This window comes from Gymnoscopelus braueri (assembly GCF_963280865.1).
Source record: "Gymnoscopelus braueri genome assembly, chromosome: 6".
NCBI classification, from domain to species: Eukaryota; Metazoa; Chordata; class Actinopteri; order Myctophiformes; family Myctophidae; genus Gymnoscopelus; species Gymnoscopelus braueri.
Genome location: NC_137607.1, coordinates 50246561 through 50263291, shown reverse-complemented (window position 1 = coordinate 50263291; position 16731 = coordinate 50246561). Strand labels below are relative to the sequence as shown.

Sequence of the window (16731 nt, the reverse complement as noted above, 5' to 3'; positions counted from 1 at the left end):
GTCAGGCCGTGATGTTGCAACTGCAGCAGAATCCTAATGGAAAAGAACTTTCTGGTATATCACATAATACACGTGTACACGTGCGTGCACACACACACATATACAAATGCACACACGCAGCTTCTGCCTCATGCCTTGGGGTGTATGACTGAGCCTTTAAGCAATGTTCCTCACTGCCTAAGCACCTGATAATCCCTGTAGGCTGGCACCATGCAAGGGAAAGTCACCCCCCCGCCCCCCAAGCGCGCGAACACACACACACACACACACAAAAGAGTCATTTTGGATGAAATGTCCATAGTTCTGTTCCTATTGGGTGTACAGGGGACTTTTAATCTGTTTTAATATGGGGTGTAAGAAATGAAGAACTGCCCTCTCGCTATGTGTGTTTTGTGTGTGTTATTTACCTAATAAATAGATCTATTTATACCTCTCCCTATCTGGACATAGTGGATATTTCCCCTCGGACTGCACCTGGAAAAAGCAACACAGCCAAACACCTTCCCGAGGCCAGAGTAATGTAGTCACAAACACGTTCCACACACACACACACACACACACACACACACACACACACACTCAGTAACTAACACACAAACACACAGGTATACCAGAAACACACAAACACCATCAATCATCCGGCAACCTGTGGCTTTTGGCCTAGCAGACATCTCTAGCACACAACCTGCTGCTATTAGCTCAAACTCAGAAAAACACCTCTGTATCCATCTCTTCCTACATGCCTTCTCCTCTTCCCTCCTGCTCCCTATGCTCTTATTTACTCCCTCCTGACACGTTCATCACATCCTGATAGGCTACGTAACATCACGTTGCGAAACATGCCGTTGCATTCCACAACTGTGTTTTGGGCTATTTATTGAAACGCAGCAAGGCAAGAGCCAGTTTATTGACAGAGTTTACAAGTTGGGTGTTATGCGCCTAATTAGACACCTTGCGAGGTCTATAGAGGGGAGTAGCACGGCTAGGTTTATGTTGTTCTATGATGTTACACACATCATCTGCACAACAAGTGAGCACACATTGGTGACACACCTGTTAAAAGTCGTACTCCAGCTGTAACCTGGACGTCGCGCGCCACGAAATGCTAACACTCACTGGAGAATGGATTATTATTTTCTAAAAAGAACACTTATGGAATTTGAATGCTGGAGATGTATAACCCAATAAGACCTGAGGCCGATTCTACAAATGCCTTCTAAATCAGTAGTTGTCAAACTTTTTTGTGCCAACTTGCCCCCAAATTGATATATATTTGGCCGTGGACCCCCATCTGATTATGTTTTGTACCAGGGACCCCCAGCAAGGAGAAGATTTGATAGATAAAAAAAAACGCAGATGTACAAGCTCGCAGCGCGGCACGAAGTGACTCGCTGTGAGCTTGTAGATCTGCTATTTTTGAATAGCCAACGCTAAAATCGAAATGGACACAGACACTTTCCCGGTTTTAATGGGTTAAAAAAAAGACGTGAATGCTGCAATCTTTTGCAGTATTCATGATGGAGACTTCATGACACTACAATTCATCAGCTCTAGATGTGCACCGTGCCAGTGAGGCAGTGGCACTTAAAATGTTAGTATGTGGATTAAATCCACGACGAAAATAATACAACAGCGGAGGACCTCAAAATACGACCACCAGGATATGGTGGCCGCATGTACCTAGCATGTACATATTGGCATTACACTGTTTCACATCGACATGCACTCGCCTGAATTGCCGTTTAATTTGTTCTGCCTTGAGACTTGTCAAATGTCATTACAAATGAAACGACTGATTAGCAATTTCTCATAAATAGGACAGTACAAAGTATTGCTATATAATGTGAGAACACGACTGGAGGCCTGAAAATGAATCCATTGCATTTGTCAAATAAACTTGTGGAAAATAGTGCTCTTACAAATGCCCAGAGTTGGAAATTGATCGAAACAGTGTTTAAACGGTTAAGCCAAGTCACTATGAAATGGACTATGAAAAGGCTGTGGACTGACTGTCTGCACAGTGTAGTGTATGTGCCCTGTACTTATAGACTCTGTCAGCGCCTTTAGCGCTGTAAAGTGTCATTTTCTCAACAAACCGCGTACAAGGTTGTGGTTTCAAATCGTATGTCATGACTTAGAACAGCTATGGCCACTAGGCAGACTGGCTGTTCCACTCTGACGGTCCATTCAAAGCGGGCGCGTCCGATGGGGATAATGGATCGTCACGTCACTTTCAGCCAAATACCTTGAAATGTTGCTTTTTAAATGTGCAATCACAATGCACTTATTTGTGCATGGTGGCTCTGGAATCAATGTATAGCATACAGACTGGCATAAGAAACATTAAATAGATTTAAAACACTGTGAATATAGAAGGGGGGGGGGGTTAGGGGGGTTTTAATAAGACTAATTAAACCTTATTCCACATTAACTCATCCAATATAAATATCTCTATTGGATTAGGGAAGCCAAAGAGGCCCAACTGTTCAGCTTGGTTGAGTCAAACAGGTTTTCATTTAACTCCTTCATTCTACTGTCATGTTAAGGTACAATCACATTACTTCACAGCACACATTTCATTATGCTGGCATGACAGGTTGTGTGTACTTCTGATATATCAGAAATTATACGTTTTTGGTTTGTTTTTTGAAGACTTCTCTTTTTAGAAGTAAATGCTCAGTAAGTGAGAATGAATTGTGTGTGTGTGTGTGTGTGTGTGTGTGTGTGTGTGTGTGTGTGTGTGTGTGTGTGTGTGTGTGTGTGTGTACGTTGATCCCAAATCATGTTTTTCAGTAAGTGAGAATGAATTTGTGTTGTGTGTGTGAGTGTGAACGTTGATCCCAAATCATGTTTTTCAGTAAGTGAGAATGAATTTGTTTTGTGTGTGTGTGTGTGTGTGTGTGTGTGTGCATGCGCACGCGTGAGTGAACGTTGATCCCAAATCATGTTTTTCTTTAATCTGCTAGGCAACTATGATTTCCAAACCTTGCCAACCACAGCAAAAATATACCAAACTGTTCCCATCCTGTGTGTCTGTATGCTAGCAGGTTGCTCAGAAGAGCACCCGGGGACAAGGTCACAGGTCACACAAGGTCACCTCTCCCACACAGCAGGTATTTTCCTCCCTTCACATGCAATTAGTTCTGTTATGTATTTGGCTGCGGATCCCAATCTGAGGAGATTTTGTGCCAGGGAGATTGTGTGGTTCGCTGTCGGGTGGAAAGCTCATATTCTTTTTTATTTTAAGATATTTTTGGGGGGTTTTCTGCCTTTACTGTATAGCGGAGAAGGACAGATCGTCGGGATCGGGACTCGAACCCACGATGCACTGTCAGGCTACATTGGAGCCTAAGTGCCCGGACCGCTAGGTCAGCAGTCCCGGCCACTTTCCAGGAAATTTTAAACAAGAACAAATGACATAAATGTCAATTATGACTGTGATAACAGTCTGAAAACAGGGTGGTCCCTCGACCTCCGCGGGAGGCGCGTTTTTCGCGCCCAGGCCGTCCGGAGAACGACGACCGTTGGAAGCGCCTCGTCAGCCCGGATCCAATGAGTCGTCCCCCGTCCCGGTATGACCCACCGTTCGGGCAATATCGCCTTCGTTTCTATCGTCTATCGTGTCCTAGGTAAAATCATGTATATAGTATATACAGTATAACTACAGATGCACTGTATATAAATACAGATGTTTTTCCCTTTCAGTGTGTCTATTGCCATACAGTATACACCTCAAGTCTTCTCTGTGAAGTCTACCTGCTTTCTGGAGGAAAAGAGGTTGGAGGCTAGACTTTCCATAGTGGATCCCCCGCCCCCTTCACATTTAGTCCTTTTTTGTTTGATCAACTTCCAAACACCGCCATCTGTTGCGCGTAATGTTATTGTGAGTGTTTAGTGTTCACATGACACCTGTGATGATGATGAGGTCACGGGGTATTGTTGCGGGTGACAGTTACATCTAAGATCATGTAATGAAAGTCACTATCAACAATGTGGCCATGTTGATGGTGGTGTCATTGTAGGATTAAGCCCTTAAGCCCTATATACTTTGCCGTATGATGAATAGTGAAAATAGCAGTATGACGAATAGTGAAAGTAGCATAACCTCTACAAGGTCACAACACATAGCGTTGCAACACATTGTGAGCTTGTAGATATGTTTGACATTTCTGAAAAGTTTTGCCTATAATCACATGCTCAAAATAGGGACATGATATTGAACGTAGCTATGCCCATGCATCAATGGCCTGGCATGGTAGTAATGAGGATAAATAATTTAGGAATATAGGGTACTGTATGTTGTGTATTGTGTGTGAAGGTTACTGTTTGTATGAGTGCGTGTGCGTGTGCGTGTGTGTGAGAGCGAGCCGGAGTCAGACATACGTAGTGGAGTTGATGGTTGTATATCCAGAGGGACACTCAGGTATACAGGCTCCATTGTGGATGACATACTCATGGCAGGCTGGCTGTGGCTGTGGCAACCTTTTGCTGGTCTTACACTCGTTGTGGAGCTCCTGCAGAGAACAACATTACAGTTAGACAGAGGACAGAGTCATGGACACACAGAGACAGAGGCTGTGTTTGATTATATCACAGAGTGAAGGAAAGATTTTACATGACATTAAATGGCATATTGGCCTCTAAGTTTAAGGGCGGTAAGCAGTAATGCTTTGGCAGCGCAATGTTATTGTTTCAGAAGTTTAAGAGTCGGTGCAACTGGCATGAAAAGACTAAAGAGGTGCTTAGAAGTGAGTCAAGAGAAAACACTGAGCCGAGTGCTTGTCAGCCGAAGTGCCCGTTTACTGTCCTCAAACAAGAGGCCATAACCATCCAAATTATATGAAAAATGACTTGGTGGGCAGGAGGCTGGAACCCTGAATGCGAATGACCAGGGCAATGTGGATCAAAGGCCTGGCTCCTGATCAATACATCTTAGCCTTGATTCCCCACCTGTTCAACCAGTTGACCCAGTACAGCTGTGTCTTTACCATCAAGTATGTCTGTGTGCATTAAAATAATAATTTGAACAAGATACCAGGGTTGTGGCTCTTTCGGAGCGGAAACTTTGGGGGGGGTGGGAGGGGTAACATACAATATTATATATCTTGAATGCTTTTGTTTTATTGACCTGTATGTAAAATTAGAAAATACCAATAAACAAACCTTGAACAAAAAAATATATAATTTGCCATAACTTCATCAACCCCCCTAGTACTGACCTGGCAGAAGCCAAAGTTGACACAGCGCCAACCCCTGTAGACGTAGTATCCTGGGGGACACTTCTCCACACAGTTGTCTCCATGCTGTAGGTTCCTGCAGGCCACACAGCTACTGGCGTTCCCAACCTCTCCGCACCCGCCCAGACACTGGTCATGGCAGCAATGGCCCTGGAGGGAACACGCTCCATGCTTGCAGTTCTCTGTGCACACTGGAAGAAGACACCGAGAGAGAGAGAGCGAAGGGGTGTTAGAAAAAAGTGGTTTGGATAAGTGTGCACATCCACAGCACAGATGCTATATCATTCCATTCAAACCCATTGAAAGTCAGTATCTATCAAAAGTAAGAAGGTTCACATCACAAACTAAATCTGTTTGTCACATCCATTCTGGGTCTGGCTGAGTCGAGTGGGAACTGGGAAGGTACAGTAACTGAGGCTGACTCAAAGTCAACTATACTTCCCCCAAACGTTTTTACAGCACTCAACTAAACTAAACTAAACTAAACTAAACAGCCTCACAGCACAGAATGGGACAGAAGGCAGGGCTAGGGGCCTGTCCATTCTGGTCTCTCAGTCTCTCTGCCCCCCTTCACCTCTCTATAAAGGAACGTAATGCATCACACAAAACATAACAGGAAGGGGTGGGCAGAGAGAAATCTCAGGGACAAAATGACCAGAGTGACGACTCACAGTGATCTGAGAGCAATGAGGGCAAACTGAAGAGGAGAACTGGATTGTATATTAAAGAGGAAAGCAGGGAAGAGCAGCAAGAAAAGTAGTTTTTTGAGCTAAGTGGTTAAGGAAAAAACTAAATCTGAATTTGACAAAAACATCTCTATAAAACATAATAGCATACGACATAATAGAATACAACATAATAAAGTACATAGAGCTATAATTGTAAAACAAGTCAACCGATAAACAAAACAGACCAACTTTATTAAGCTGACCAAAGCAAAACTTCTGAATATAGTCTATGTAATTTCTTAAAGGCCTTGTACAGTAGGTTAACCACCATTAACGACCTACAATTACCTAAGGATCAAACACTTATCACCTTGATAGGGGGCCAAAACAGACTTGGATATCCACCGGATATTAGGCTACTCTTTGTCACATACCTAGCCTTGTGCTGATTGGTCAGCTGCTAAATCAGCCCTAGGGCTGTGTCACTACACGCTGAACACCACAAATTCACCATGTCAAACTCGGTCAAACACAGTTGCTGCGGAAGATGTGGTCAAATTCATCCACTGGAGTTTATCTGGGCACAAAAGAACCAAAATACAGAGCAGAAAACGGTAACCCTGAACGGTTCACAGAATGGCTGGGTAATGGCTAGGCCAGCAACCAGCAGCACCAACCGGGTTTTCAGTCAGCACCCTCCCCATACTGTTGGGGAATCCCAGAAGGATTGTGTTTGCTGGAGCAGCTCCTCATTGAAACTAAGGCTTCTCTATTTATTCAATTTAAGTGTTAATCAAACGCCATTTTCTCATCGTCATTGTTTAGGCATGGCTATATCCATGTCGTAGACGAGGGCTGATACGCCGGCCCTCAGTTAGATAACTTCACGCCTGAATGATAATCTTTACTAGACCCTGACATTTTTCCTGACTGACTGACCAGACAGCCCAACTAGCTGGCCAGCAGGGAGCAGGATGGGAAATGAGTCAGGCCATCAGCCAAATGCTGGCCAACTGGTGTGTTTGTCTTTCTGTAACTGGTACAAATCTTCTAATCCGACTGTCTGGTATATTAGAGGTGTGACCTCTAATACCGTGATTGCTCCCGACCTTCAATTAAAATAAGTCTGTTAATTATTTTACTTTCTAACAAGCCATACTTTAATCCACATGACCAGACACAGATTTAAAGTTCAGAGACAGAATATTGGAATGTAGTCCAACTTGGACTCCCTGTTGGCCTTCCTGTCTGTGACCCTTGAAATAACCATTCTCTGGCACCATGCCCCTCATTACACTGTCAGCTTAGACAGTATCACACAGAGAGAGCACCACCTCTACTATGCAAGAGTAGAGGTGTAATGAACGTGCAAATTATATTTAATACTGACCACCAGTCATTTCCAATTCACAAGAGGCCATACTGTATATTTAGAAAGGTGTTTAAGACAGCTTCTTAAACAATGTGCAATGTGCATCATCCATTACATACCCAGAACATAAGCTTTATGGCTAAAACGTATTATCAAATGTTATTTTATTCAAACGCACTAACACAATGAAACAAGGTTACCAGGTATCATAACTTTCAATGCAACCGCAATGTTTGGCCGAGTAACATGCAATATATTTGGGCAATATGACGCAGCATTAGGCCTGGGGGGAATTTGCACAGATGTGTTAACAGAACTATAGTGTAATATGACTATTATACTGAACTGGTGGCTATACTAATTACTTTCATGTGATTGTCTATATTTTCTCAACATCACTACTGCGTTCCACGTGGCAAATCCCACCCATCTATTAGTCTGAGCAGGCTAAAAACCAGTGGCAAGAATTGTTACTAATACAATTTCGACCCTTCCATTCATTGATAGATGGATTTAAGGGCATTGCTTTAAGGGCATTACTTCAAAGCTAATCTCTAAACAAATCAAATCAAGCAAATGAAGCTGTTGTCACTGAGCTACGGAGAAGAGTAAGAGAGAGAAAACCGAGAGAAAACCTTGGGAAGAAGAGAGTGCATCTGAATGCACCACTTAAACCTTAAACCCCAGCATCCACATTCTGGGGAAACCTTTGCAGAAAATAGCAGATCTACAAGCTTACAACGCGCCGCGTTGCAAGCTTGTAGATCGGCTATTTTCAAGATAAATAACGTAGAGCGAAAACAGAAAAACGTATGGGGTTTAAGTGAGTGGAGCAGTGCGTGCCAGCCTTCAAGGGATACCACCTCTGTGAGGGCATCACATGGGGACTCACTGCCAGAGAAACAACTAGGACCCCTCTCCCCTGAACAGGAGAGCTGCCTATCGCGCTGCCTGAGCAAAAAGTAGACAGGACAGACAGGGCCATGGCCGGGGGGGGGGAGAGGGGGAGAGAAGGAGGCTGAAGGAAATGAAAGAGCGATGAAGAAAGGGAGGACAGGGGTGAAACACTCGACAAGAGAGAGGGAACAGCTAATGCAGAAAAAACACCACCTCCGACCTTATACGACGGTTCACGCAGGGGTCTCTCTCTCTCTCTCTCTCGCTCTCTCCTGATTGTTCCAATACATTTTCTTTTACTCCGAGCAGCACCTCCCCTCACAATCACACAGTCTCCCTACCGTGCGCAGATACACACAAATATGCACTTACACAGCGCACACACTGAAAAATGCATAGCTCTGTTGTCTGTTCCTCTAAAGCCCCCAGCCCCCCCTCCTCCTCCCCTCCCCTCACTGCTGTCTGCCGTATGTGTGTGTGTGTAGGTTGGGTGTGTGTGTGTGTGTGTGTGTGTGTGTGTGTGTGTGTGTGTGTGTGTGTGTGTGTGTGTGTGTGTGTGTGTGTGTGTGTGTGTGTGTGTGTACATGCTGTGACCACGCCGTCACATAACAAGAACAGAGAACAGAGCTGAGACAGAGCCCTGATCCCCCTCCCGTTTGGGATCCGTGCCGGAGCTTTGCGCCAGCCCCAGATCCACCCTCAGCCTCAGCCAATGTGTTTGCTGGCTGGGGAAGGCAGCCATTCAATGGCCTCCTCCATGTCGGGGAAGAGAGACGCCCAGGGTTAACCCTGGCTGCGCCGGGGCAGACAGGGGGCAGACACAGCCCAGGAGCCAAGGAAGCTGCTACTACTTCCACTACTGCTGTTGCCGTTGCCGTTTTGGATGAATTATAGTCCACACTGGGTCATATAGCCATGGAAATGAAGGAGCATGGTGCTAGCTACCTTGGTAACTAGCTGTGTGTGAGTAACATATGATGCTCAACTCCATTAAAAAAAAAACATGTTCAATTCCAAATCATTTTTAATTTATAATGACAAAGAGATTATATACATATAAATATATTTATATATATTATAGACAAATTGCTGTTGGCTCTTATTCTGTTTAATCTTTCGCAGTTCTTACAAGGCTTTTTGTTTGTATGTTTACTCCTCTCCCTCCCGTGTCTCTGAGCATTCTCAGCAGGCAGTGACTCCTACTGTAGCACAGCACTTGTGTTGTTGCTACTGCTGCAGCATTATTCCCCATTCTGCTCACGCTGGAGCTGGGCTACGCTACACTAGCTAGCGCCCCTGCCAAAACACGCTACAGTCAGTTCACTTATTCATTCATCTGCTCCACCTCCTCATCTCTCCGTCATTCCTCCTGCTCTCCTCTCTCTCTCGCCTCAGTCAGCCTTGCACCACTATCTGTCCATCTATCCATCTGCCTCCCTGCCTTGCGTTTCTAGGCCAGTGCCCCTCCCACTTTCATTCATACAACGCCTTGTTTTGTTTTCATGCTGTGTGGAGAGAGGGGGGTGGAGGGCGGGAGGGAAACGGATGGATGGTGCGATGAAATCACCCGCCCGCTTCCACAACAAGAGCAGAAAGGAGGAAGTAGTATCCTGGACTGCTCTCACACAAACACAAACACACACACACACACACGCGCACACACACGCGCACACACACACCTTATACGAGTCAATAACCCACTAGCTGCTTCCCAAAACACATCGGGTTCCAGTATGGATTTTAAATGCAAGCCTGATCAAAGGTGTCTCGTGTTTACCTTTCATTTGGCCACAGTAGTAAAAAAAATCCTGGCTGCTTGGTCCCCAGGGAAGGAACAGCAAGGGAGCCAATAGGATGCAGCCACACACGGCAACACTTCCTGCTCTTACACATAAAACCTCCCCTTTAATTGGCACTGCTGTCTATGGGCAAAACACTGGGAACAATAACAAACACGTTTTTTACCCCAGAGCCATTTACTCAGGAACACGCTGATGCGCCCTCTTGCGCTCTCTCTCTCACACACACTTCACGTTTACTATATTTGGCCACCGTGGGAGTTCTGAGCTTCAAAAGCTTTACTATAAATGTGCTTCTAGAGATCTGATGCAAGACATTCACCAGCGAGAGAGAGAGAGAGAGAGAGAGAGAGAGAGAGAGAGAGAGAGAGAGAGAGAGAGAGAGACCTGGGAGGGAGAGGGATGGAGGAAGAGTGAGAACCATACCTCAAGAAGAGAGGGAAGGGGGCTGCAAGGGGCAGAAGGCAAAGGAGTTCCTACAAAATGTTCTCTTTGAAAATGCAGTATTCTTTTTTCATTGGCATTCATGATGCGTGCACTGATCACAGCTGGCCAACAGGACAGCCCCATAATGATGTGCGCTGGTCGCAGCTCAATAGGACAGCCTCATAACGAGGTGTACTGGCCAGTGACTGTAGCAAGACTTTGCTGTGTGACGATGTTGTGTCTTAAGGCCTGGAAAAAAATTATCCAATTCATTTTCGATGTTGCCTTGCGTGGAGATATACGTAGAATGATGTGTACATGGAGAGTCCTTTTCACTATGTCTAACAGCCACTCCCTCGCTAGGTTATTGACACACAGATAAAGAGCAGCCATTATGCAAGCAAGCCTCCAAACACAGGCAGCAGGAGAACCAGTGTGTGTGTGTGTGTGTGTGTGTGTGTGTGTGCGCGCGCGCGCACCTGTGTTTGTGAAGCCAAGCAAAAACAGAGGTGGAGACAGAAAGAGGGAAAGGGAAAGAGTGTGCGTGAATTAGGGGTGCAACAGTTAATCGATTTAATCAAATTAATTGATTATAAAAAATAATCAATATTAATAAAACATATTATTACATATAATTGTTTTTGCAAAATTTGCCTATCTACAAGCTCACAACACATCGCAATTTGACATGTTGTGAGCTTGTAGATTATCTACTTTGCATAATGAATTAGTCAATTATAAAAAATCTATTCACAATGATTACTTAACCCATTAAGACCGGGAACCCCATTACGTAACTATACCTTTCAAGCTATATACTATATACTGTATATATATGCTATATATATATGCTATATATATGCTATGCTATATATATGCTATATATATGCTATATACTGTACATAGCAACAAGAACCCCTTTTGGGGTTCTTGTTGCTATGTACAGTATATAGCAACATGTTGTTTTTGTAATTTCTGAATAAATATTTGATGTTTTTCATAAAACTTAGGTCAGGATTTAGAAGGAGTTTTTCAAATCGACCTCTGGTCTAAATGGGTTAAACAAAAACGAAAGCACGCACATCCACTCAATAAAGTGCCAGGTGCAGGGCAGAAGCCAAAATCCCAGAACAGTAATGTCCGCAACACTGGATCATGCTTCAAAATGTTTACATTCATTAGCTTCCACCATAAGACATGACATTTTGAGCCTCAACGGCTCTTCATCAGATATGCTGACATAAAAACATGCTTTTCAATTATTCGATTAATCGCAAAACTAAATTAGATAATAAAATAGGTATATGTGCACGAGCGTGCTCCTGCTGTGAATGAGGTTGTTTTATTGTGGAGACGAGTAGAGGCACACCTCCAGTCCGGAGCCGGTTGACTTGATGACAATGAAGGGATGGGAGAAGTACTAACAGCCTGCAGCAAAACATCCTAAACACCATCTCTTCTGCCATCACAACACACACACACACACACACACACACACACACACGTGCACGCGCACACGCACATGCACACACCTCTGCGTCCGAGCAGAGTATAGCTCATTGATTAGTGGAGCTACTGGGCTCTTCTTATGCCTTGCTTAAGTTCTTCATTCTCACCAGTTCTGCGGTTTGTTGGCAGAAAAGAGAATATGTGAAAGATGACATGGATCCTCCCATCATCACTGGCGAATGACATGCGAAAACATATGTTTCCATTTATCTCAGTGACAATCTAAATATATGGTGCTTGGATGGGAAGTGGTGTGTGTGTGTGTGTGTGTGTGTGTGTGTGTGTGTGTGTGTGTGTGTGTGTGTGTGTGTGTGTGTGTGTCACCTCCTCGTCCTACCCTGTCTGTCCTTCTTATCTTTCTGTCAAACATGAATGAGACACAGAAGTGCATCATAAAGTAAAACCATAAGGGGGGTCATATTGTCTTCATTTTGGGAAAAAATGGAGATGAGGACCACTCCTAGCAACAAGCAACAAACTGTGACACACTAACACAGAAACGTATTTAACTACTTGGCAACAAGGCAACAACCATGTCAAGGCAACTACACAGTCAAATCCTCTGTGTTAAATTAGTCATGTGTAACACTGAGAGTGTATGCATGTGACCAACATTTGTATACTCTCAGAGTTACTGTAAATCAACACTCGATATATATTTACAATGGGTGCGTTCGGAAATACAGCACTGAGCGCACTGGCCAATACAAACTAATAGGCGAGTGTGCTCCGGTGCGCAATTTCCGAACGCACCCAATGTACTGGCCAAAAGCTTCCTCTGTATAACTCCTCTGAGCGTTGATGACGTCATAGAGCGAGCTGTCCTGTCACTGTGTGGTATGATGTCATCATAGAACTGTTCTGTCACTGTGTGGTATGATGTCACCATAGAACTGTTCTGTCACTGTGTGGTATGATGTCATCATAGAACTGTTCTGTCACTGTGTGGTATGATGTCATCATAGAACTGTTCTGTCACTGTGTGGTATGATGTCACAATAGAACTGTTCTGTCACTGTGTGGTATGATGTCACAATAGAACTGTTCTGTCACTGTGTGGTATGATGTAATCATAGAACTATCCTGTCACTGTGTGGTATGATGTCATCATAGAACTGTTCTGTCACTGTGTGGTATGATGTCATCATAGAACAGTTCTGTCACTGTGTGGTATGATGTCATCATAGAACTGTTCTGTCACTGTGTGGTATGATGTAATCATAGAACTGTTCTGTCACTGTGTGGTATGATGTCATCATAGAACAGTTCTGTCACTGTGTGGTATGATGTCATCATAGAACAGTTCTGTCACTGTGTGGTATGATGTCATCATAGACTGTTCTGTCACTGTGTGGGAAATCCCAGTGAAAGGAGAGACAAGGATTCCAGCAATCACCATCTCATCATCTCCTCTCATTCTATCAGATCTATTTCTATAAACCAGATGAGCTCAACTGTCACCAACACAATGATGGGCCTGACGCTCTGTGGTGTCTTTTTACAGTGTGTGTGTGTGTGTGTGGCTGTGAATGACTCACACACTGACACTCAAATCCTCAACAGTAAATGTTTGGACAAGACATTTTATCTTGTATCTTAGGGGCAACCTCCGTATGGTGCGCAAACACATATAATACGTCTGTATGAGTTACTGTGCCACAACTCTCCTGCTCTGTTCCATGACACCTGGTCACAGTGACCTAATCAAGTATGTTCCCATGCACATTACACACACACACACACACACACACACACACACACAGTGTAACCTGTGGTCAATGTGATAGTACAGCACCTGCCATATACGGTGCTTTTTCTTCTTTTTTTCCTGCCACATGATGAACACATACACAAACGCTGTCCAAACAAATGCATACAAGGATGTGTGTGTGTGTGTGTGTGTGTAGTCATACTCCTGCTATAGTACATAGTACAGAGAACATACTTGTATAGAATTGACTTATCAGCAAAAGGTCCTCGCTGGGAATGATGGCGACCTATACTAGATAAAGCCAGAACAGATTTATCAGCCATCAGCCTATCATCGTGTTGTGAGCTTGCAGATTGGCTATTTTTGAATTTCTTTCAAAATCTTAATTTTTATTAATTAGTTTGCTGATAAGTTAATTGTTCTCAAATAGAAAATCTGACAAAATATCGGTCTAAACATTGATAATCGGTTTCCCAAACAGTGGGTCAGGACCCATGTTTGGGTCACGGACCAATTTTTATGGGTTGCAAGTAAATATCCCCCTTTTTTCGTTTCCTACATTTAGAAAAAATATAATATGTTATTTGAAAATATTTAAACAAAAAGTTTAAACAAAAAGAATCACAACTTTTCATCAAATAAAGACAATTCCAACATTCTTCAAAAGTATTTCATAAATAAAATTAAAACATCTAATCATTTCCATAAATAAATCAATAAAAAATGTTTAAGAAGTAGTGAAAATAGCAGATCTACAAGCTCACGCAACGCGTTGTGAGCTTGTAGATCTGCTATTTTGCCTAGTTTTGGTCCCGGGCAAACGTCTAATTTCTCTTTTGGGTCTTGAAATTTGGCTTAAAAGTTTGGGAACCACTGGTCTAGGACTATCCAAAACCATTGGACTCAAAAATGCTGCGCCAGTCGGGCTCCAACCTATACGATCTGAATAGAAGTGTTCCCATTCTGTGTGTGTCTTGTTGGCTAAATGATGCTGGTTTTATTGGGTTACTGGAAGTTGGACTGGCCTGAAAGAGACCAGAGCTAGAAACACAAAAGCAAACAGACATGAACACACAAACACAGAGGACATACGTAAACACACTGTCACAGTTATAAACACCTGCACGCGCACACACGCACACACACACACACACACACACACACACACACACACACACACAGAGTTCGGTAAGCAAGTTAGGTTGCTGAAAAGGTCATGGAAGGCTGTAGACATCATAGACATGGCAAATGGTAGAAAATGGCAATGACCTCCTGACTCGATTTGGTTCGATTCTAAGAGATAAGCTACACTAGGATTCAAATAACTGATTGTGATATTTCTCTATCTCACGAACCCCTTCCTGTTATCCCCACAGCTTCATATGTGTCCCCACAATCTTCCCATATAGAGCAGACACACCCATTTATGTGAACAGGAAAGTTACCAGTTAACAACACCAATATAAGGTAAGAAATACACCGGGGGAGGCAGGGAGGAACAATTAAACAGCTAGTGGAGTACACACAATCAATTTATAGACCTCCTCCAAAGTACTGTATATTCAGATTGTGTCTGAATCAACTGCCTCTTTTGTTGGCCTATTCTGTTGGAACGCTACTGTCAACAGACTGTAAAATTGTGAGAATTAATAGCTCTGTAATGCTAATGGCTATAAAGTGACCTGCAGCATTGTAAAGCAATTAGCTGTATCCACTTTAGATGGCCCATATACACCAAATCTGTTCCCCTCTGTTCACTGATGATTTCCATAAAAAGGATGGGGGAAATAATGATATATATACGTATATTGTGATATAAATATAATGATATACTGTAAATATGCTTTATGGAAAAGTGCTTCACAAGCGTGGCTCTGCAAATAAACACTAAAATAAACACTAAATAAGTAATCAGTGTAAGGACATCATCTGACCCACCTACCCGCTTACACACACACACACACACACACACACACACACACACACACACACACACACACGGCATAACAAACAAGTCTCCTCCCTCGTTCCTCTGTCTGTCCATTCATTGATTTCCCCGTCTGTCTTCCTGTGTACTGGAACGGGCAACACGTGTGGGGCCCAGCCTGTCGCCATGGAGATCAGTCCAGACACAGACAGCAGTAATTAGCAGCCCCTCTAACGACCCATCTTTCTATAACATTCCCTCCTGGTCATAATTTTACCTTGATATTCTTTGATGTCTCTCCCTTTTCCTCAAGATTCTCCGCCATTCACCCCCCCCCCCCTTCCTTCCTTAGCTCTTACACATGCATCCTCCCTGACACCATGCGTCTTGGCCCTCCAGTCCATCTCCTGCCCCCTCCTCCAATGACTCTGGTCCATCCCAGGCATTTAGCGTCTAGCCGCAGGTGACTGATCTGCTCCTGCAGAAAGCCACAGCCACTAGATCTCATTACAGACGCTGGGGACGGGGCCAAAATCAATACTTCCCCACCGATGGGCCACCTCTCCACCTCCTCATCCGCCTCTCCTCCTCGTGCCTCCTCGTCTGCCCTCCCAACACGCGCGGTCCTCCTTCCTCATCCTCCCCTCATGCACACGTTTTCGTTCCTCCATTTTCCTTCGCACCACTCCAACATCCTTCTTCCCATCCCCTCCATCTTTCCTCTCCTCCTCCTTGCTGCGCCACATGTTTCATTTTGTCACAGTGCCACCAGCCGCAGCCCTTGCTGCTGGCTGCACTTTTCCTGACACCCAAACACACCCACACACACACACAAACAAAACAAGGCCGTATGCACCTGCACACACAAATCGAACACACTATAAAATAAACACTATATCCTTTCACTTACAGTACATGCATACAAATAACCTCAGAACAAAACAAGACCCATCTGTACACACACTGCCTCGCACACACAGTGGCAAAGCGAGCTTTGCTGACTGGACAGATTGGTGACAGTGGGGATGTGATATGGAGGGAGCAAACATCCATCTCGCGAACGAGATGCCTGCATCACCAGCCTCATCATCTGCCTTCACAGCACTGCCGCTCACGCACGCACTCGTGCACGCACGTGACGGCAGGCGAGTTGGCACACAGATATGACTTGTAAACAATATTTGA

The 16731-nt window shown here is 44.0% G+C and overlaps 1 protein-coding gene across 1 annotated transcript in view; it reads right to left on the bottom strand.

The window, feature by feature from the left end:
- Nucleotides 1–16731, bottom strand: part of insrb (insulin receptor b) — a 108805-nt gene that overhangs the window by 32098 nt on the left and 59976 nt on the right. The window contains exons 3-4 of the mRNA XM_080431705.1: nucleotides 5220–5428; nucleotides 4384–4514 (exon numbers count right to left, since the gene is read on the bottom strand). Coding sequence (XP_080287831.1) covers nucleotides 4384–4514; nucleotides 5220–5428 — 340 coding nt within the window. The remainder of the gene's footprint in view (nucleotides 1–4383; nucleotides 4515–5219; nucleotides 5429–16731) is intronic.